The sequence below is a fragment of the Emys orbicularis genome, chromosome 7 (genome assembly GCF_028017835.1).
Source record: "Emys orbicularis isolate rEmyOrb1 chromosome 7, rEmyOrb1.hap1, whole genome shotgun sequence".
Taxonomy (NCBI): Eukaryota; Metazoa; Chordata; order Testudines; family Emydidae; genus Emys; species Emys orbicularis.
In genome coordinates, this window is record NC_088689.1 from 93,719,437 (window position 1) to 93,742,265 (window position 22,829).

At 46.5% G+C, this 22,829-nt stretch overlaps 1 protein-coding gene across 2 annotated transcripts in view; it reads left to right on the forward strand.

The window, feature by feature from the left end:
- The first annotated feature begins 2,173 nt into the window (after positions 1-2,173).
- The window catches only part of MKRN2 (makorin ring finger protein 2), a 29,326-nt gene continuing 8,670 nt past the window's right edge, over positions 2,174-22,829 (forward strand). For both annotated transcript variants that reach the window (XM_065407703.1, XM_065407704.1), the window contains exons 1-5: positions 2,174-2,246; positions 3,641-3,769; positions 11,532-11,710; positions 13,852-14,159; positions 17,005-17,219. In XM_065407703.1, coding sequence (XP_065263775.1) covers positions 2,221-2,246; positions 3,641-3,769; positions 11,532-11,710; positions 13,852-14,159; positions 17,005-17,219 — 857 coding nt within the window. In that variant the 5' untranslated portion in view covers positions 2,174-2,220. The remainder of the gene's footprint in view (positions 2,247-3,640; positions 3,770-11,531; positions 11,711-13,851; positions 14,160-17,004; positions 17,220-22,829) is intronic.

The window sequence follows — 22,829 nt, forward strand, 5'->3', positions numbered from 1 at the left end:
TGTTATTCAGTGATGTCATTCAGAATGACAGCCCACTTAACCACTCACTGTTAGGATAACTAGTAACTAGAGACATAATGTTTGGACAACCTCTTAAAGAGCTAGTGTTCATTTTAATATTATACTACATTAAGAATTGGGTTGAGAGGTTTTTCAGTGAGATGATATACACAGTTTTGCTTTGGTTCAGTTCTTGATCATCCCCTCTAGGTCCTTGTATCTGTAGGTTTTACAATTAGCAGTTTAGAATACAAAGTACATATACAGCAGTTTAGAATACAAAGTACATATACAAAGTACATATACAACACAATGTTCTTCAACAGCGAAGAAAATACAGGCTAAACAAGCTCATGTGTTGCTTACAGGTATTAAAGCTGAATTGTGTTTGCATCATTTCCTCGCTGTAGATTCTAAAAAAATGTTTTTTCTTAGTTCTCAGAATGGTATTCTTAGCGCTATCTGTGCTGCTTTTCTAGTAATAAGCCAAACCTGTTATCTCTATTTTAGCTCTGAATTCTGTGTATGTATACGTAGTAATCTTCACTATCATATGGTTTATAAGTTACAGGGTCAAACTTAACCTTGGTGTGACTCCACTCTCTCTAGTAGTTAACCCTTGCTCTGGGTTTCTCAATGCAGTCATTATCGTCTTCCTTTTGACTTCCAGGTTGTGAGCTCTTCTAGGCAGGTACTGTATTCATTCTATGCCTTGTGTACAGCTAATTTCTGTGTTGTTGCTTTATGAATAAATACCAGTAATAGCTGTTTCCTCACAATATGTAACAGAACTAATTCCAGTGACTGCTTTGTTTTCTACATAAGAACTTAATAAACAAACTCTTTGATCACTTTGTTGCTCCTACATGAGCTTGCTGTAACACCTTTTACCAATATCCAAAGCCTGACACTGAGCTAAGCCACCTCTAGACAGAAGTCTTTATTTCTAAATTCCAGACCATTCACAACTTTTTTTTAATTATTATTCCTTGCACTGGATATTTCTTCACTACTGTAGAAATTGCAGGATATGAAGCCTGGCCTGAATTCTGTCCTGAGTGACACCCATACAGCTCCTTTAAATTACATTCACTGAACAAAATAAGCAGAATGAAATCTGGGGCATAGGTAGTGAGGACAGAACTTACACAGTTGTGTCCCTGAGGATAACCTGCAAAAGAAAAGGATACTGAGTTTATGCCTTTTTTACTTTTTCCATAATGGGGTAAAAAGAGCCTGAAATGGGAGGGTTTTGTTATGGTTTTTCTTTTTTTAACCCTACTTGCTTTTTATATTAATCAGGTCCTGTTGAGCCTGAAAATCTCCAGCATGATAGAGAACTGGTGAAATGGCAACATCACAACATTTTGATAAACCAAAGTTGAGCGACTTGGAAAGGATAGGATTTTTTGTCAGTAAGTTTTAAACTCCTGGTTTGTGCTATTGCCCCATGAACTCCAATGACTAGTGAATGGTTTGGATAAAGAAAGCCTTTGTTAAAGACCTCCCTCCCTCACCTAGGGTTGCCAAATTTTCAGGATTGTCCAGGAGTCTTCCAGAATTAGATTAATCTTTAATTAAAGATTGACCTGATGAAACTTTCAGGAATACATTCAACCAAAACTGGCAACACCAAGGTGTGTGGTGCTCACAAAACATCATTGAGGTGTCTAGGAATTAATTCCCCCAGCAACCGGGGGGGGGGGGGGGGGGGGGGCTCGGGCTGGACATTGCTGATACCTCAAACAGGAAACCTTCCCCCTGGCCTCACTGTGCCTGCCACGGAGACCCGAGGGCACCACCTGAACCAGGTACTTTTGACTCTACTAATCCTGCCTAGGCACTGAACCGTGCCCCCTTGTCTGCATCCATCCATGTCAGGGGGAGGGGAGCGCTCTGCTCTGCTCTCCGCCTGCCTGTCTAGGGTACTCTGGATTCACGGGCTTGTGGGCGGTTTCCTCATCCTGACGGCTATGGTCTGAGCAGAGGGCGCCCCACGCCGTGTCTATAGCTGAGGAGGGAAACGCTCTGACTCCCTGCATCTCTATGGTTCACGGAAGCGACGCTCTGGCCCCTCCCTCTGTCTCTATGGCTCAGTGCGCTGTGAATAGTTTCCCAGGGGGCGTTAGTTCCCTCAGAAGGAGGCCGGGGCTCAGCGGAACCAACCAAGAGCGGGGGGAGCGTGCCGGTTGCCGGCGGGGGCGGCCGGGGAGCGGAGACATGAGCACCAAGGAGGTGACCTGCAGGTGAGAGTGGGGGCGACGGGTCCCGGCATTGCCCTCGACCCCCGCCCCGCTATCGCACCAGGCCGCCGGGACTCGCTCTCGGCCCCGCGGCTCTGGGTGCGGCGCCCACTGGGCCTATGTGCCAGGAGTCCAGCGGGACGGCAGCTGGAGCCGGCTCCGGGGCGGCCCGGTCTGGTGCCGCAGCGTCTGGAAATGGCGCCTCCCAGCCCAAGGGTTGCCGTTGGTCTGACCGGCCGTGCGGTGCGGCGCCAGGCCGGGCCCCAGGAGCCCGGCCAGTCCCTGGCGAGTCGCGCTGCCCGGCGCGCGGGGCCGTACGGGGCTGCCTGGAAACGGCCGGCGAACGCGGCTCCGTACAGGGCGTTTGTCGGCCCGGGCCCCTCAGCCTTGGCCGAGCTGGCCGGACAAACGAGCGCGTTGCCAAGCGGGCCCGGGGCGCGTGGCCCCGCTGCTTCCCGGAGCGAGCTGGTCGGGCTGCCGCTGGCGCGGAGTGGAGCGGGGCTCACTTCAGCGCCCCGGCCCAGAGCGGCTGAAGGAGGGGACTGGAGCCCAGGGGTCGGGTTGTTTGCAGTCCCGACCCGACTGAATCCGACGCGTGTAGTCGGGTCCTGTCAGGTTGCCGGGCTCTCTAAGCGCAGCTACGTGATACAAGCTGCAAATTACGAGTTATTTTGTATGGGGGTCATGCTTACGGGGTCGGGGTTTGTTTCTCCCTAATGTCAACGATCTGTCTCTTCCTCTGGAATTAGCAGAGCGGTGCTTTTTTGTTGTTTTGGTTTCAGTTCCCAGCGTATTGTGCCTTTTGCATCTGGCCATCTCCTGAGCAACTTGCAGAAGAACCGAGTTAATTAAAACAAATTGTTAGAGGGACCAGTGTTTGCCTTGTGTCGTTATTGTCAATTTACTATAATACTGCTCCCTGGTTTAAAAAAATTACATGGGGATGGAGAGTTGAAAGTAACACTATGTAATAGTTTATCTTGTATTTCTGCTCTGTTTAATTATGAGTTATTTAGTGCTCATTACTACTACCTTTTTAAAAAAAAGAATGCAAAAAGGAAATATTTGTTTTCAGTGACCAAGAATCTGTGTATTTCAGCTGCACCTATTTAAAAGTATTTAGTGATTTACCAATAGGACCTTTTAGGAAGGTGTTAACCAGAAGTGTTGCATAATGTGATTAAAGTGGCTAATTTAAGTTTCCAGCTGGAGTTAGGAGTATAGAGAACTGCTTTTCCCCATGTGTAATCCTTTATCTGGGATTTTTCTTGTAATGGAGAACAAAGGGCAGGATTGAGAGAGAAATGCTCTTTAAAACCTTTCTCTAGAAAATAAGTGTTTGTCCTAGTTTACCATATGTAACTGATCTCTGTGGCTGTAACCATTTATCCCTTCAGGTATTATATGCAAGGGGTGTGTCGTGAAGGAAGCAGGTGTTTGTTTTCACATGACTTAACTACAAGCAAACCCTCTACTGTCTGCAGATACTACCAGAAAGGACAATGTGCCTATGGAGCTCGCTGCAGGTAAAAATTGCCACTCTTCTAGTATAGTGTGTGTTCCCCACAACTAGAAAAGATGCAGATAATAGGTTTGTGCACTCTAGGAAATAAAGGAACAACAGCAACAAAGATACATTGGATGCGTTTATAAAAAAGAGTAAGATAATGAAAGGCTTATAAAACCAACATGAAAGGCAAACATTGCGCTCCTGATGGATAAGTTGGGTACTCAGCAGTTTCCTGGTTTTGTATCTTTGTGCTCTGCATTAATCTTAATGATCCTATGGCTTTTTGTCCTTGAGTTTTGTGGTGGTTTTTTTTAAAGACAGCAAGTTCCTTTTAGTTAGGAAACCATGTCATCTCATGTTTGTAGTGTTGAATACTGTGGTGGCTTGGTCTTAACTTGGGTCTCTGACTGCTACTGTAATACAAATAATAAGAAATTGTAGAGTTATGCCTGTTGTTTATTCGGATGCTGTGGGGAAAAAGGGGACAGAGTTAAGGTTGCTGTGGAACTTTTATGCTGAATTTCTTGATTTGTGTGATAGAAATTTTAATGTTAATACGAAGTTTAGGCCTTAACCTCTTGTGAAATAGGGATAATCTGACCTCACCAGGCTGATTGCTTTGAGTTCCTTAAATAAGTGGTGCTATAGAAATTAAAATATTGTCTTGTCAGATATCAGTACAGTTCATGCACCATTAATCAGTAGGACCCTTTCCAAGTTGATCCATCCTGCATCTGACCACTTTGAAGTTAGCTTAGATTTCTCAGTTAGTATTAATGTTAGAAATTTTAGTGTGTTTTCTTTATAAAGTATTTTTATTAGTTTTTGTTCACTCACGTTGATGTGGGTGTGCAGATACTATGGTGGATCCAAAGGGGAAGTGGGTAGGATTTAAGAGGTGTGCATCTTGTCCTGCTGTGTTCCCCACTTTGGATGCCCATATGTGATGGGGGGGGGGGAAGGTCGACAACCTTCACAGTTCTCATTCTGCAGTACCTTTACCCCAGTAGCTTGCGAAGAGCATCAGCTCCAAGCCTTACTGCTTCAGGATGCACTAGCAGATAAACCGTCCAGTTCCATAGCCACTGGTTCTGTGAGTACTGAGAGGCCTGTGTCAACTCTCAACTCTCAGGGAATAAAAAGTGTATCCTGCTGAAAGTACTGTCCTTTGCTCCTGAAGTGAAGGCAAAAACTTCGATACTGAAGGATCGAAGCCATCAGATCCTAGTTCTAGACACAATGAAACCCTATGGGTGTTGTCCTTTGTTAGCAGAGTCAGTCCTAGTGGGAGCACGCTTTTGCATCCGCAAAAAAGTATGGTGCTAAATATGGCTCCTGTTAGCAAGGAACAAACGGATACAAAGCCCCGAGGGTATTCACAAAGTGTATGTCGGTGGTGGTGGCCTACCTCAGGCGCCGGGGGGGTCCAGATCTTCCCCTATCTGGACGACTGGTTGGTCAAGGGCAGCTCGCGGTTGCAGGTGTGGGATCATGTGGCGCTCCTTCTGTCCACGTGCACCACTTTAAACAAGTTAGTACCGGTACAACGCATAGAGTTTATCGGGGCGGTTCTGGACGCCTCGTTGGCCAAAGCCTCCCTCCCACCAGATAGGTTCGAGACCCTGTAGGGGCTCATAGACACGGTCACAAGGTTTCCGGTGACAACAGCCAGAGTGTGTCTCCAGCTCTTGGGTCACATGTTGGTGTGCACATATGTGGTCCGTCATGTCAGACTCAGGATGAGGCCCCTCCAGCTCTGGTTGGCCTCGGAGTTCTCCCAGGCCAGAGACTGGATGGACAAAGTCCTCTCAGTGCCCAAGCCAGTAATCACCTCCCTACGGTGGTGGTCCTCCCCGAGAAACATGCTCCAAGGGGTCCCGTTCAGGGGCAGGGCCCCGTCGCTGGAACTGGTGTCCGACGTGTTGGACCTGGGATGGGGGGCTCATGTGGGGAACGTTCAGACCCAAGGTCTGTGGTCAGCTCGGGATCTGACCCTCCACATAAACGTCAAGGAGCTCAGGGCGGTACGGCCGGTGTGCATGGCCTTCCGCTCGCACCTGGAGTGCCGGATTGTCAGGGTCCTCACGGACAACAGGGCTTCGATGTTCTACATCAACAGGCAAAGCGAGGCCCAATCCTCTGCCCTCTGCTCCGAAGCCCTTAGGCTGTGGGACTTTTGTATAGCCTATGACATCTGCCTACAGGCCTTCCATCTGCCGGGCGCCTGGAATGAGAGGGCAGATCGTTTGAGCAGGGACTCCTCTCAGCACGAGTGGTCTCTCCACCCAGAGGTGATGCACAGACTTTTCCAAGTGTGGGGAACTCCCCAGGTGGATCTGTTCGCGACTCGGCAGAACTGTTGCTGTCCCTGGTTCTGCTCGGGGCTGGGGGGGCGCTATCTCTGATGCCTTCCTCCTGTCCTGGTCAAGCAAGTTTCTCTATGCCTTTCCCCCATTCCCGCTGAACTGCAAGGTCCTGGAAAAGATAAAGATGGACAAGACCCGGGTCCTTCTGATTGCCCCGGCATGGCCCAGGCAGCATTGGTATGGGACCCTCACAGGCCTGGCGGTCGCCCCGCCATGGCAGTTGCTGTCCCGCCCAGACCTGCTCTCCCAGGACGAGGACCGCCTCCTCCACCCCAACCCAGCGGCACTCCACCTCACGGAGTGGCTGCTGAATGGTTAGGTAGGGAGGAAAGGACATGCTCTGAAGGGGTTCAGCACGTCCTCCTAGAAAGCAGGTGGCCCTCCATGTGCCGAGCCTACTTGGCAAAGTGGTCTCGGTTTTTCAGATGGGCGGACAAGCAGGGTGTTTCCCTGGTGGCCGCCCCGATTAAGCTTATTCTGGATTACCTCCACCACCTTAGAGCCCAGGGCCTGGCGCCCTTGTCAGTCAAGGTGCACCTGGTGGCCATATCGGCCTTCCATCCGCCGGTGCAGGGCCACACGGTATTCTCCCATGCTATGACTGGCCAATTCCTTAAGGGGTTGGATTGTCTCTTCCCGTATGTTAGGCCCCCAGTCCTGCAGTGGGACCTAAACCTGGGTGGTGGCCAGTCTCACGGGGCCCCCGTTCAAGCTGCTAGCCACATGCTCCTAGTCACCCCCCTCGTGGAAGGTGGCCTTTCTGGTTGCGATCATGTCGGCTAGGCGGGTCTTGGAACTCAGGGCCCTGACCTCCGAGCCCCCGTACACAGTGTTTCATAAAGATATGGTCCAGCTCCGATCACACCCTTCGTTCCTCCTGAAGGTGGTCTCCGCCTATCACATGGGTCAGGACATTTTTCTGCCGGTCCTCTGCCCCTAGCCACATGCGTCCAGTGAGGAGCGCCACCTTCACACGCTGGATGTGAGACGGGCTCTGGCTTTTTACCTGGAGTGGACTAAGCCGTTCAGAAAGTCCTTGCAACTGTTGATCGCCTTGGCTGAGCGCATGGAAGGTCGGTCGATCTCCACTCAGCGACTCTCCAACTGGATCACCTCATGCATCCGTACCTGTTATGACCTGGCGGGAATCCCTCCGCCACCAATTGTGAAGGTGCACTTGACTAGGGTGCAGGCCTTGTCGGCTGCCTTTTTGGCCCATGTCCCCATTCAGGACATTTGTAGGGCTGCCACGGGTTCTTCAGATCACACGTTCACCTCGCATTATGCGATTGCATCTCAGACCAGGGAGAATGCAGGGCTCGGCAGGACCATTCTCCGTCCCGAGAGTTTGTGAACTCCTTCCCACCTCCCACAGATAGAGTTTGGAATCCCCTATTGTGGAATACACATGAGCAATCACTCGAAGAAGAAAAGACCGTTACCTTTTCCGTAACTGGTGTTCGAGATGTTGCTCATGTCTATTCCACATCCCGCCCTCCTTCCCCTCTGTCGGAGTTGTCTGGCAAGAAGGTACTGAGGGTGGGCGGAGCATGCAGCATCCCTTATACCGCACCATGGAGGCGTCACTCCAGGGGTCGCTAGAGTACTCCCCTACGGGTACTGCTAGAGGAAAAACTTCCAGTGCACATGGCGAGCACGCACATCTGTTGTGGAATAGACATGAGCAACACATCTCAAAGAACACCAGTTACGGAAAAGGTAATTGTCTTTTCTCATACGGAGCTCTACTTCTCCGTTCTGCAAGTTCCCTCCCAATTGGAGCTATCTTACAGGACCTAGGTTCCCCAGGGCTGTGTTCTTCCAGTGCCAGAATCAGATGAACACACACATGTTAACAGAGTGCATCTGAGAGGACCGGATTAATCAGCACTCTCAAGCTGACCCTTATATGCCCCTAGACTCATCAGGCTGGGTTGAGCAGCACTTATAAGCCCCAGGTTCAGCACGTCCCTATCCATACTTTTACGTTACAATTGTTCTGGTAGTAACCCACTTGATGAGCAAACTCCACAGGATTTTTGGGCGCTGCAGGGATCTTTAGCTTAGGTACAAGGAGTGTTGCCTCAGAGAGTGAGAGAAACAGCCAGCTTAACCATGAAAGTTATTTATTGCCAGGTAATAATCATACAAGGGGAGCCAAACAGAATGGTTATAATATTAAATTAATTTAAAGTTGATTACAAAAGTTAGGTTTAGAAAACTATAACTAATCACACAAGTCAGGGTCAGAAGGCGAAAGAGAGATGGCTTCTCACCAGTCCGTGAAGCTTGAATCGATCAGGGTTCCCAGGTGGTGGTGGTGGTAGCTGAGGGTCTGGAGTTCTGGAGACAGGCAGAGCCCCAGCACGATCAGTCAGGAGAAGACGAAGTCCCAATGGAACTGATGCAGATTTTGGATCCAGGCATCAGAGCACTTACTTGAGCATGGGTAGGTGTTTTTGTAGGGAAAGAACAATGGTTCAAGGGAGAACACTAGATTTGTTTGTGGGTAAACTGATGGCTCAAGGGAGTATACCAAAGTTGTTTTGTTCAGGCTAGACAATAGGAACAGATTATTCCTAGCTATGGGTGGTGTTCCTTCCAGGGAGCTCACAATACAATCAGGCAGCTTCAGTATTTTGGATACAATAAAGGATTTATTACTAGAATTGGTCTGATAACTACTGAGCTGGGTGTGTGCAGGCGTGGGTTCATTAACAGCTAGAGCAGAAAGAACAGGAGTACTTGTGGCACCTTAGAGACTAACAAATTTATTAGAGCATAAGCTTTCGTGGGCTACAGCCCACTTCTTCGGATGCATATAGAGTGAAACATATATTGAGGATATATATATATATACACACACACACATACAGAGAGCATGAACAGGTGGGAGTTGTCTTACCAACTCTGAGAGGCCAATTAAGTAAGAGAAAAACTTTTGAAGTGATAATCAAGATATCAAACTGTCTGTACTGAGCTAAGAAGTGTGAGAATACTTACAAGGGGAGATAGATTCAATGTTTGTAATGGCTCAGCCATTCCCAGTCCTTATTCAATCCTGAGTTGATTGTATCTAGTTTGCATATCAATTCCAGCTCAGCAGTCTTTTGCGTAGAGACTGTCCGGTTTGGCCAATGTACATGGCAGAGGGGCACTGCTGGCACATGATGGCATATATCACATTGGTAGATGTGCAGGTGAACGAGCCCCTGATGGTATGGCTGATGTGATTAGGCCCTATGATGATGTCACTTGAATAGATATGTGGACAGAGTTGGCATCGGGCTTTGTTACAAGGATAGGTTTCTGGGTCAGTGTTTTTGTTCAGTGATGTGTGGTTGCTGGTGAGTATTTGCTTTAGGTTGGGGGGTTGTCTGTAAGCGAGGACAGGTCTGTCTTCCAAGATCCGTGAGAGTAAAGGATCATCTTTCAGGATAGGTTGTAGATCTCTGATGATGCGCTGGAGAGGTTTTAGTTGGGGGCTGAAGGTGACAGCTAGTGGTGTTCTGTTATTTTCTTTGTTGGGCCTGTCTTGTAGGAGGTGACTTCTGGGTACTCGTCTGGCTCTGTCAATCTGTTTTTTCACTTCAGCAGGTGGGTATTGTAGTTTTAAGAATGCTTGATAGAGATCTTGTAGGTGCTTGTCTCTATCTGAGGGATTGGAGCAAATGCGGTTGTATCTTAGAGCTTGGCTGTAGACAAACCGGACAGTCTCTACGCAAAAGAATTAATGGACACAAATCTGACATCAGGAATCATAATACTCAAAAACCAGTGGGAGAACACTTTAACCTGTCTGGCCATTCAATGACAGACCTGCGGGTGGCTATCTTACAACAGAAAAACTTCAAAAACAGACTCCAAGGAGAGACTGCTGAGCTGGAATTGATATGCAAACTAGATACAATCAACTCAGGATTGAATAAGGACTGGGAATGGCTGAGCCATTACAAACATTGAATCTATCTCCCCTTGTAAGTATTCTCACACTTCTTATCAAACTGTCTGTACTGAGCTATCTTGATTATCACTTCAAAAGTTTTTTTTCTCTTACTTAATTGGCCTCTCAGAGTTGGTAAGACAACTCCCACCTGTTCATGCTCTCTGTATGTGTGTATATATACATCTCCTCAATATATGTTTCACTCTATATGCATCCGAAGAAGTGGGCTGTAGCCCACGAAAGCTTATGCTCTAATAAATTTGTTAGTCTCTAAGGTGCCACAAGTACTCCTGTTCTTTTTGCGGATACAGACTAACACGGCTGCTACTCTGAAACCTGTCATTAAGCTAGAGCAGAGATTCCCCATCATGCAGTGCTTTCCTGCATTTCTGGTCTCTCAGTTCAGTGCAGTTCTTGCCTTGGAATCTCTGTTCTTCATTCTGTATGCTAATGGAGATGCCTCCCTGTCCCATCTTTGATGCAGATGAGGCTAGGGGAGTTGCCTTAATCCTGTCACCCTTGTCCGGAGGGGTTTAGGTGCGTCTCCCACTGCCTTTTCATTGCTTTTTGTAAGTCTTCTGATCGGCTTTGGTTCAAGCAGAGGCTGGCATGGGGGTGTCTTTTGTGAGTCAGACTGGGTACTGCGCCCTGGTTCCCCAAGAACACAGAGCTTATATGAACATGCCGTTACCTAAAGACTAAAATTCCCATTGATTTCAGTGGGAGCAGAGTTAGGCCAATGTTGAGTGCTTTTGAAAAATCCATCTATATCTGTGTGTGTGTGTGTGTGTTTTTCTATGTATACACACGCATACACCATATTTGTATGTGTGAATAAGAGCACAGAGTGTTGCTGCTGCTGTCAGTTAGCAAAGCAGGAGAGATCACAAACTGGCAGTGCACACAATATTTTGATGTTACCACATCTGAATAAATGTCAGCAAACATTTTTTGTAATAGAATAGTAGTATTAAATTGAACACACACGCTTTAAGAATATTGTCCTTTCAGCATTGTCTTGCAACTTTGGAGAAATCATTTAAATCTACATTTTCAAAAGTGTCTGACATGGGGTTCCTCAGTCTTTCCGTGCCCAATATGAAAGATGTATGACTTGATTTTCAAAGCTGCTGAGTAGCTAAAATCCAGCAGGTTGTCCAAAATGTAGGCCTTAATCTCTGTGTAAAATGGGGATCCCATCTCGCAAGGCTGTTGTAAGGCTTAATGTTTGTAAAGTGCTTTGAGATCCTTAAAATGTTCTGTAGAAATCCTAAGTAGTAGTATCCTCATCCATGTTGTATCTGAACAGATCATGATCCATGAGCTAATATATTGAATAAACAAGCTCATTAGTGGAAATCAAGAGTTTGCCACATTATCTGTTAGCTTCCTGGAATAACAATGATTGTGCTTTGAACTAGATCTTAGTTTTTGTGGCACTTTATTACATTGTTTTCTCTTTTTAGATATGATCACACCAGACCATCTGGGTCTGGTGGTGCAGTGGGTACTGGGCCACCCAGCCTTTCTTCACCATCGTTCAACAGCCCTAACCCTCTGCCAGAGCATAACATGCCTGTAATCAAGAGCAAAACACATGAGCCCGGAAAACGCAAAAAGAGAACATTAGTGCTTAGGGATAGAGGTGAGTAGGAACAGTTAATGTCAGTCTCTTCACTGTTCCTGGCTTGATGATTTTTAGCAGTAGTTCTGTTGCATTCCATTCTTTGCTTTTCATCACTTTCATTTCAGTGATGGCTATAAAGGGTGTGTTTGCATTTGTAACATGCATAGGGCATAATCCCACAAACATTTCATAGAATATCAGGGTTGGAAGGGACCTCAGGAGGTCATCTAGTCCAACCCCATGCTCAAAGCAGGACCAATTCCCAACTAAATTATCCCAGCCAGGGCTTTGTCAAGCCTGACCTTAAAAACCTCTAAGGAAAGAGATTCCACCACCTCCCTAGGTAACCCATTCCAGTGCCTCACTACCCTCCTAGTGAAAAAGTTTTTCCTAATATCCAACCTAAACCTCCCCCACTGCAACTTGAGACCATTACTCCTTGTTCTGTCATCTGCTACCACTGAGAACAGTCTAGACCCATCCTCTTTGGAACCCCCTTTCATGTAGTTGAAAGCAGCTATCAAATCCCCCCTCATTCTTCTCTTCTGCAGACTAAACAATCCCACTTCCCTCAGCCTCTCCTCGAAAGTTATGTGCTTCAGCCCCCTAATAATTTTTGGTGCCCTCCTCTGGACTCTTTCCAATTTTTCCACATCCTTCTTGTAGTCTGGGGCCCAAAACTGGACACAGTACTCCAGATGAGGCCTCACCAATGTCGAATAGAGGGGAATTATCACGTCCCTTGATCTGCTGGCAGTGCCCCTACTTATACAGCTCAAAATGCTGTTAGCCTTCTTGGCAACAAGGGCACACTGTCGACTCCTATCCAGCTTCTCGTCCACTGTAACCCCTAGGTCCTTTTCTGCAGAACTGCTGCCTAGCCGTTAGGTCCCTAGTTTGTAGCAGTGCATGGGAGTCTTCTGTCCTAAGTGCAGGACTCTGCACTTGTCCTTGTTGAACCTCATCAGGTTTCTTTTGGCCCAGTCCTCTGATTTGTCTAGGTCCCTCTGTATCCTCTCCCTACCCTCCAGTGTATCTACCACTCCTCCCAGTTTAGTGTCATCTGCAAACTTGCTGAGGGTGCAGTCCACGCCATCCTCCAGATCATTAATGCATGTTAGTAACTTTACTCATGTGAATAGTCAACTTTTGCCTCTCACATCCCCCTGATGACCTTCCTATGCACCTCAGGCACCAGCATTAAGGGAGCCCTTCCATTGCTGATGCCCCAGCACAGAGGGACTGAGCTCCCACTTGCCCCAGACCTCCTTTACTACACACATACCCAGCCTGGTCTCACCAACTCCCCTGCCCCACTGACCTCTCCCTCTGCGCATCCCCATTCACAATCCTCTGAGATTGCAATGCTGAATCCTCCTCCTCATCACAGCCCTGCAGAACCCCAGATCTCCTCTGCTGCCCAGTCTTCCTACCCAGGGTCCCTGTGCTAAGGCCCCCTGGATGCTCAGGAAAGCTGGATAGCAATGTCAGAGAACAGAAATAGTAAATAGACCATAATCTCTGCTTTTCTTTTCACCATAAGCTGTTTTATTTCTGTATGAGGGGTATAGCTTTGTGTTTAAATTGAAGACGTGGACGGTGTCGGAGATGATGTGGGAATGAATGTATGTGGGGAAGTTTGGGGTTTCTGATTGCTGATCTCGTATCTAGAGGAGCCTGACAATTGTTATCTAGGGGAACCTGAAATTTCCCAAAAGGCTCATTGGCAGAGGAAACAAGTGACAGTATCAGAGTTAAACCCCCTGATATACCCCCGCCAAACCCCCCTCCCAAAAAAATAGAATATGCAGTTGGCCAGTGAAGGGACCATGTGTTAATTGTGGTGAGTGAATTCAATCACTTAGAACATGTTTAAAGTCCTATTTCACATTTTAAGTGCAAATCTGTGCAGTTTTAGCTTGGCTTCTATAATACTTAAAATGAAAATGCATGATATGCTGTACCTGGTATCTTCAAGCTTTACGGTGGGTAGTTTAAGGCTGTAAAGCTGGATAATTTTGGAGATGGAAGCTGCTAAATACATGAGATCAGCAGGTGAAAGGGTTTAACTATTAACAAGGAAACTATAATTCAACAGGTGGTAGCTGTTTTTATGCTCCTGTGGTCTTTCATGCTACATACTATGCTTTTTCTTTAAGATTTATGTGGTTTGAGTGAAGAACAGGTGAGACACAGTGCCATGAGTGACCCAGTGTGTTGCAGTGACAAAAATGATAATCTGGAAGTGAAGCCCCATTCATATTTAGAAGCTATTTGCAGTGGGCTCGAAGAAGATTCAGTGGCTGGAAGTTCCTATGCTGATGGACAGCAGCTATGTCCCTATGCAGCAGCTGGGGAATGCCAGTTTGGTGACCGGTGTCTTTACCTCCATGGAGATGTGTGTGAAATCTGTGAATTGCAAGTACTTCATCCCTTTGACCCAGAGCAGAGGAAGGCTCATGAGAAGGTAAAGATTAACATAAATTGAACTTGGGTCTAAAACATGATATAAATATGCTTGTTCTAAAGCCCACAGACACTTGTGTGTTACTGGCTAACTTTAGTGCTTTATAGAGCATTTGTGTATATACTTATTTAATTTAGATTTAAAATAATTAAGAGACCTATTGAAGGCTCTAGGCACCCGAACATGTTGTTGATACAAAATACCAGCTGCATTAAAATAATCATCCAACAGGAATTCAGTCAGCCATCTATAGAAACTCCTTTTCACCTTTTTCATCATTCTGGGAAGAATCCCCTTGGCTCTCTCCAAAAACCCTCTCAAACAGATGGCTTTTGCAGCATGCCTAAAAGGTCACCAGGTTCTCTAAACTCTACTTGTACTCCTTCTTCCAGACCACACTGACCTGAGACAACCAACTCATTTCACATAGTCCACCGCGGTGCAATCAGATGGTAACTTCCAGTTACTGCTGATATCCGCTGCAATTTGAGGTCAGGAAAGTTGCTGCATCCCACTCCTGAGCCATCCAGTCCCAATTTGAATAGGATTTTAGGCTCAGTTCACTTCAGTTATATTGAGCTCTCTGTAACCCTTGTCCAAATCTATTAATCAGAGGCAAGTCAGCTGCTCATAGTACAGTTGGTTCTCTTGCATATACAGTAGCTTTGTTAGTAAAAGCTGTTTTAAAAAAAAAAAAAATCATTATCACTGCCACTGTGCTAGATGGCCTTTTGGTTTTATAATTGTGTTCTCCATCAACTAGCAGCGGGAATTTTTGCTGTGCCAAGTTTAATACAGTTGTATTATAGGTAGAGCTGGTAGCACTGCATATAGCTAAGAATGCCTAACACTTTTCATTATAAACCCCTGTTTTCAGCAAATTATAACTTTGCCAAACTGTAACTGTTTGGCTGAAATTTTCCATATTGGGTATCTCCATCAAGCTTAGTTTTTTAGGAAAATTTCAGCAAAAATTCAGCTGTTTCAGAGAATGTAAGAATTTTTAATATATTTTCCCCTGATTTCAACTGTTTTGCTGAGACTCTCGAGGGCCTCCGTGCTTTGAGCAAGGGCTTGGAATTTGGCAGGGAGATTGCCTTTCTTAAGGATGTGGTTTTGTTGTTCCTGGGGGGGGTGGGGGGAGTGTAAATTTGTTCAAGTTATAAGCCTTTGGGGGGGAAAAAAAATCTCATGTTGCACACGCTCAGTAAGGAATTGTTAGTTAGGCAGCTGAACTCTTCAAAGATTCCTTCTGTATTGAGTATGCTCCAGTCTGGGGGGGGGGGGGGGGGGCAGAGGGGAGGGGAGAGCAATTCTTTTGACCAGCAATTACTGTGTGCTTCTGTGGCATGGGGCACTGGAAATGAGAGCCAAAGACAAACACTTATCTCCTCAGTGTTCCCGCTACTGGCATCGAGGCAGCATAGTGCGGGAACAGCGTGATTAGAATGCAGAGTTGACAAGAGCTGGATCTGGGCCAGGCAGATGGAGGGAGTAGATTAGTACTGGCAGCTGGTGGGAGACAAGAATTGGCTGGGTAAGGGGATGGGGACTGGAATGAGGAGCCAGAGTGGGGAGACTGAAAAAAGAAGCGCGTGGGTGGACAGGAGAGTACAGGTTTCAGGGGGGATGGAGGGGCAGAAGGGTTTGTAACCACCAGAATACAGTTCTCTTCAGAATCTGGAATGGAACCTGAGATTCCTGAGTCTCAATATTCCTCTGTCGTCAACAAATACCTGTGAAACCCACTGGCAAAGCATCCCTCATCTCCCTTTAGTGCTGGCTCACATAAAGGATGACAGCCCTACTGCTATTATCATTTATTCTCAGAGAGGTAGCCGTGTTAGTCTGGATCTGTAAAAAGCAACAGAGAGTCCTGTGGCACCTTTAAGACTAACAGATGTATTGGAGCATAAGCTTTCGTGGGTGAATACCCACTTCGTCAGATGCTTGCGTATTCACCCACGAAAACTTATGCTCCAATACATCTGTTAGTCTTAAAGGTGCCACAGGACTCTGTTGCTTTTATCATTTATTCTGTTACTCAAATGGCTGAGGTCTGTGCAATGGTTCCAGCCTGGCTGATGACCTATGGGGGGGTCAATATGATGCCACGTGTTGGAATTTCTAAACTTTTTGGATGCAATTTCCTAGGTGATTTTCTTTCTTTTTTTTTTTTAATCAAAATAAACAGAATGTTATGGTTGTAAAGACAAGCACTCAAAAGTTACAAAGATGCCTGGGAAAAGTAATAGCACCTGGCTTCACAGGAATATTGTGAGACTAAATCAATGTTCGTGAAGCACTCAGATATCATAGTGATGAACGCTATAAAAAACCCCGTGAAGAAATTTAATAATTCTGTATTCAGAACAGGGTTTAAATAGTGTACAGTAAATAAGGCCTGGGGCCACACAGTGAACAAGCATAAAATAATATTGAAAGCTGCTCATTTAGTAAGCACCATAATTCTGTGCACTGAGTAAGGCCTGTGTCCTGTGGGGAAAAAAACAGATTGTGATCATGTAATTAAAGGCTGTCTCCTAATGCATACTCAAGGGGTGTGTATTAAGGTTGCACAGCAATCTAAATTCTGGCGTTTTCTAACTTTTGTGGGCTGGAATTTGCAACCTTAGTGCTCTTTTAACATCTTTTTGGGGATGTTTTATAAAACAAAAGGCATGAACTACATTCTTAACAGAGTTAGATGTACTAGTACTATGTTTTTTTCTTTATACATGCCTTTCATAGATTTGTTTGTGTTTTACAAGGTAGAAGCATTGTGCAAATATGGCAGAGACTCAAAGTAACTCTTTGCTTCTGTCCTTTCTGTTTTATGACCTAGATGTGCATGGCAGCATTTGAACATGAGATGGAGAAGGCCTTTGCCTTTCAGGCAAGTCAGGACAAAGTATGCAGTATCTGCATGGAAGTGGTGTATGAGAAACCGTCGGCCTCGGAGAGAAGGTTCGGAATCCTTTCCAATTGCAATCACATCTACTGTTTGTCCTGCATCCGGCAGTGGAGGTGTGCCAAACAGTTTGAGAATCTAATCATAAAGTAAGTGTATGTTAACTTTGTGCCAGAGCTCAACCAGTGGGACTTGTATCCACCCAGATCACAGTGTCTATTATAGCTTGTGTCATTCAGGTGTTCTCTTCTATAGCACTGTCTAGTCAAAAAGTATCTCTTTCATATCAAACTAAGTATGTTCACAAAGAGAAATTCTATGGGCCTAAAATGCTAGTGTGTCCAATACCGAGATTGTCATGAAAATCCTGACTCCATGTGCTAAGGAGGTACAGTATCTTAGGCCTTGTATACACTACCGTGGTAAGTGTACCTAAATTACGCTACTCCAGCTTCGTGAATAACATAACTGGAGTCGATGTAGCTTAGGTCGATTTACTGTAGTGTCTACACCTTGCTGCGTCGACGGGAGATGCTCTCCCATCGACTTATCTTACTCTTCTCGTACTGGTGGAATACTGGAGTCAACCGGACAGCGCTCTGCTGTTCATTTAGCAGGTCTTCACCAGAACCGCTACATCAACCCCCGCAGCATCAATCACAGCAGCCTTGATCTCTGGTAAATGTAGATATGGCCTTAGTTAGGAACTGAAAACTGCTGTCGCCTTGTTTGTACACATTCAATTACTGGATTGCACATAAATTCTAGCTATTGTCACGCTCACTCTGAATGCTCATTTAGATACTCCATTGATCATGCATTTATTTTTTATCTAGCCAATGCCTTTGTTGTATCTGCTGTTTTAGCTCCTATATAAATGCATTTAAAGCTTGATTCTCTTTAGAACAGAAATACAGGAAATTTTAAGAATCCAACTGATATCACAAAAGAGGAAATTTGCCTTTTCCCCCAGAACTCCTTAAAAAGCTACAGATGTTTCAGGGAAAACTTTTTGAAAAATATTTTCCATTCTTATAGTGTATTCCCCATATCCTTCACAATGAGTTTGCTACAGTGAAATATAGCATATTGGAAGCTGCTTGTAGTAATGCTCCCAATGGGCATTCACTGTGAGAAGCTTGGTCTGTGACAAGAAATGAGGCTGTTGCTGCCAAATGGTTTTCGCAGTAGTCCCCCCTGAACCAATATTGACAAATGTTTTCAACATTTTCAGAAAGTACCGTATATACCCAATCATAAGCCGGTTCATTTATAAGCCAACCTCCTCCCCCTGTACCCTCCCCCCCCCCCCAAAAAAAAGATGGATAAGTAAAAATGGAAAATTTTTATAACCCGTTCATAAGCCAACCCTATAATTCAGGGGTCAGCAAACTTTGGCTCCCGGGCCATCAGGATAAGCCGCTGGGGGGGCAGAGATGGTTTGTTTACCTCAAGCATCCGCAGGCAAGGAGGTAAACCTAAGTAAACAAAGTGTCTCGGCGAGCCAGCTGCTTACCCTGACAGTCCGGGACAGCAACTAGTGGGGAAATTTTTTTGAGGGGGAGAAGCTGGGAGTCAGGGGAGTAACCCCTATGACCTACCCCCACATGCCCACACCCCTAGTCCGGGACCCCCACACTCTCCCCATCCCATCCCTTCCCACCTTATCTGGGGAGGGCCAGGGGAGGATGTCTCTGACCTGGCTGGAGCTGCTCCGGGCAGCACGGCCGCAGCCTGGCAGCCCCAGAGCTGCAGCTGCTTTGGAGGCTGGGGGGAGAGCAGCGTGGCCAGAAGCACAAAGACTCTGGGCCCCGCCTCTTCCCTCCTGTATCTGCTGGCTGTGCTGCCTCTCCTTGCTCCCTCTGTTGGGGGGGGGGGAAGGGCTGTGTCCCACCTCTCCCTCTCTATACCCATTCATAAGCTGACACCCTTCTCTGGTGCTTCCTTTTTTTACTAAAAAAATTTGGCTTATGAATGAGTATACACAGTAGATCTGAAACTCTTAAACCACTTGTGACCTCATCAACCTTCTGAAAAGATAATAGGAAAAGGGAATGGAATCTTAAAAGAAGTTCTGGTTGAAAGACTGGATGGTTCATTGGGCTGGTAATGGGACATAAAAGCCTTTTGCCAGCTTGTTGGTAGACACTAGAAATTATCTGATGGCTGTTAGGTGTTCCCTGTGAAATGACTTGGGTTCTTGATCTGGTTCTAATGAAAATGTCCATCTCACAAGACCACGAGTTAAACTGACCTGCTTATTGCAATCTTAGTAGACAGGTCAAGTATCGATCTTCTCCTTTGCCCTATTTGGCTGCTGTAGTTCTTCTACAGAGCAAGAATTGAGGTATCTGAATAGTGTCTAAGGTGAGCTTAAGTCTCAAGGAAAAAAATCATTGTCTACACTGATCAGGAAATGCATGCTAACTATTCAAACATTGATTTAACTGTAGTTTGGACCAAACCTGATTGAGTTGAATTGGTTTACTTCAGTTGAAACTTTAATTATAAAACTTGGAGGAACAGTATACACCAGGGGTGGGCAAACTACAGCCCATGTCCAGCCCATCAGACCTTTTAATCCTGCTCCACGCATGCCGTGGCTCTGCGCAGCTCCTGGAAGCAGCAGCATGTTCCCCCTCTGGCTCCTACACGTAGGGGCAGCCAGGGAGCTCCACATACTGCCCCTGCCCCAAGCACCAGCTCTGCAGCTCCCATTGGCTGGGAACCGGGGCCAATGGGAGCTGCAGAGCTGGTGCCTGCAGATGGGGCAGCATGCAGAGCTGCCTGGCTGCTTGAGGTAAGCGGCGCCCAGATCCTGCACCACAGACCCCCTCCCCCCCGTGCCCTAACCCCCTGACTCACTCTAATCCCCCTCCTGCCCTCTGAACCCCTAGGTCCCAGCCCGGAGCACCCTCCTGCACCCCAAACCCCTCATCCTCACCCCCCCCCGCATGCCAAACCCCTCATTTCTGGACCCACCCTGGAACCTGCACCCCCAGCCCAGAGCCCATACCCCCTCCCATACTCCAAAACCCTCTGCTCCACCCCCAGCCCACTTCTGCACCTCCAACACCTCATCCCTGGCCCCACCCCAGAGCCTGCACCTCCATCTGGAGTCCTCACCCCCTCCCACATCCCAACCTCCTAGACTCATAGACTTTAAGGTCAGAAGGGACCAATATGGTCATCTAGTCTGACCTCCCGCATGATGCAGGCCACAAAAGCTGACCCACCCACAACAGAATATTCCAGCCTGCGAGCCCTGCCCTATGCTGCGGAGGAAGGCGAAAAACCTCCAGGGCCTCTGCCAATCTACCCTGGAGGAAAATTCCTTCCCGACCCCAAATATGGCGATCAGCAGTACCCCGAGCATACAGGCAAGATTCTACAGCCGGATCCACATTTTACCCGCAATGGCACGTTAATGCCTAATTGACTAAAATCACGTTATCCCTTCAAACCATTCCCTCCATAAACTTATCAAGCCTAATCTTGAAGTCAGAAAGGTCTTTCGCCTCCACCGTTTCCCTCGGAAGGCTGTTCCAAAATTTCACCCCTCTGACGGTTAGAAACCTTCTTCTAATTTCAAGCCTAAACTTCCCCACGGCCAGTTTATATCCATTCGTTCTCGTGTCCACATTACTACTGAGCTGAAATAATTCCTCTCCCTCCTTGGTATTAATCCCTTTGATATATTTAAAGATAGCAATCATATCCCCCCTCAGCCTTCTTTTGGTTAGGCTAAACAAACCGAGCTCCTCGAGTCTCCTTTCATAGGAAAGGTTTTCCATTCCTCGGATCATCCTAGTGGCCCTTCTCTGTACCCGTTCCAGTTTGAGTTCATCCTTTTTAAACATAGGAGACCAGAACTGCACACAGTACTCCAAATGAGGTCTCACCAGCGCCTTGTATAACGGAAGCAGCACCTCCCTGTCCCTACTAGAAATACCTCGCCTGACGCATCCCAAAATCGCATTAGCTTTTTTCACAGCCACGTCACATTGCCGACTCATAGTCATCCTACGATCAACCAGGACTCCGAGGTCCTTCTCCTCCTCCGTCACTTCCAACCTATGCGTCCCTAACTTATAACTAAAATTCTTATTAGTCATCCCTAAATGCATCACCTTACACTTCTCACTATGAAATCTCATCCTATTATTTTTACTCCAATTTACAAGGTCATCCAAGTCTCCCTGCAGAATATCCCTATCCTTCTCCGAATTGGCAATACCTCCCAACTTTGTGTCATCCGCAAACTTTATCAGCCCACTCCTACATTCGGTTCCGAGGTCAGTAACGAATAGATTGAATAAAATCGGACCCAAAACCGAACCTTGAGGAACCCCACTGGTGACCTCCGTCCAACCCGACAGTTCACCTTTCAGTACTACCCGTTGCAGTCTCCCCTTTAACCAGTTTTTTATCCACCTCTGGAATTTAATATCGATCCCCATCTTTTCCAATTTAACCAATAATTCCTCGTGCGGGACAGTATCAAACGCTTTACTAAAATCGAGGTAAATTAGATCCACCGCATTTCCTTTATCTAGAAGGTCTGTTACTTTCTCAAAGAAGGAGATCAAGTTGGTTTGGCACGATCTGCCTTTCGTAAACCCATGTTGTAATTTGTCCCAATTGCCATTCACCTCAAGGTCCTCAACTACTTTTTCCTTCAAAATTTTTTCCAAGACCTTGCATACTACAGAAGTTAAACTAACAGGTCTGTAGTTACCCGGGTCACTTTTTTTCCCCTTCTTAAAAATAGGAACCACATTAGCTATTTTCCAGTCCATCGGTACCACCCCCGAGTTTACAGATTTATTAAAAATTATCGCCAAGGGGCTTGCAATTTCTCGCGCCAGCTCCTTCAATATTCTAGGATGGAGATCATCCGGTCCGCCCGATTTAGTCCCATTTAGCTGGTCAAGCTTGGCTTCCACCTCTGATACTGTAATGTCAATCGCCCCTCCTTTATTCCCCTCTGTCCCGCTCCCTCTATTCCTAAACCCTTCATTAGCCTTATTAAATACTGACGCAAAATATTCATTTAGATATTGTGCCATGCCTAGATTATCCTTAATCTCCACTCCATTTACATGCTTCAGCGGTCCCACTTCCTCTTTCTTTGTTTTCTTCCTATTTATATGGCTATAAAACCTCTTACTATTGGATTTAATTCCCCTCGCGAGGTCCAACTCTACACGGCTTTTAGCCTTTCTCACCGCATCCCTACATGCTCTGACCTCAATAAGGTAGGTTTCCTTACCGATCTGCCCCCTCTTCCATTCTTTGTACGCTTTCTGTTTTTTCTTAATCGCCCCTTTGAGACGCCCGCTCATCCAGCTAGGTCTAATTCTCCTGCCTACTAACCGTTTCCCCTTTCTCGGGATGCAGGCCTCGGACAGCTCGTGCAACTTCAGCTTGAAATAATCCCAGGCCTCATCTGCCTTTAGCTCTCTAAGTATGTTAGCCCAATCCATTTCCCTAAGTAGTTGCCTTAATTTATAAAAGTTGGCCTTTTTGAAATCGTAAACCTTAGTCACAGTTTTATTTCTGTTAATCCTTCCATTTAGTTTAAACCGAATTAGCTCATGGTCACTCGAGCCAAGGTTGTCCCCTACTTGGACTGCCCCAGCCTGGAGCCCCCTCCTACAACCTGAACTCCATTTCTGTCCCCATCCCAGAGCCAGCACCCCCAGTTGGAGTCCTCACCCCCCTCCTGAACCCCAACCCCCAATTTTGTGAGCATTCAT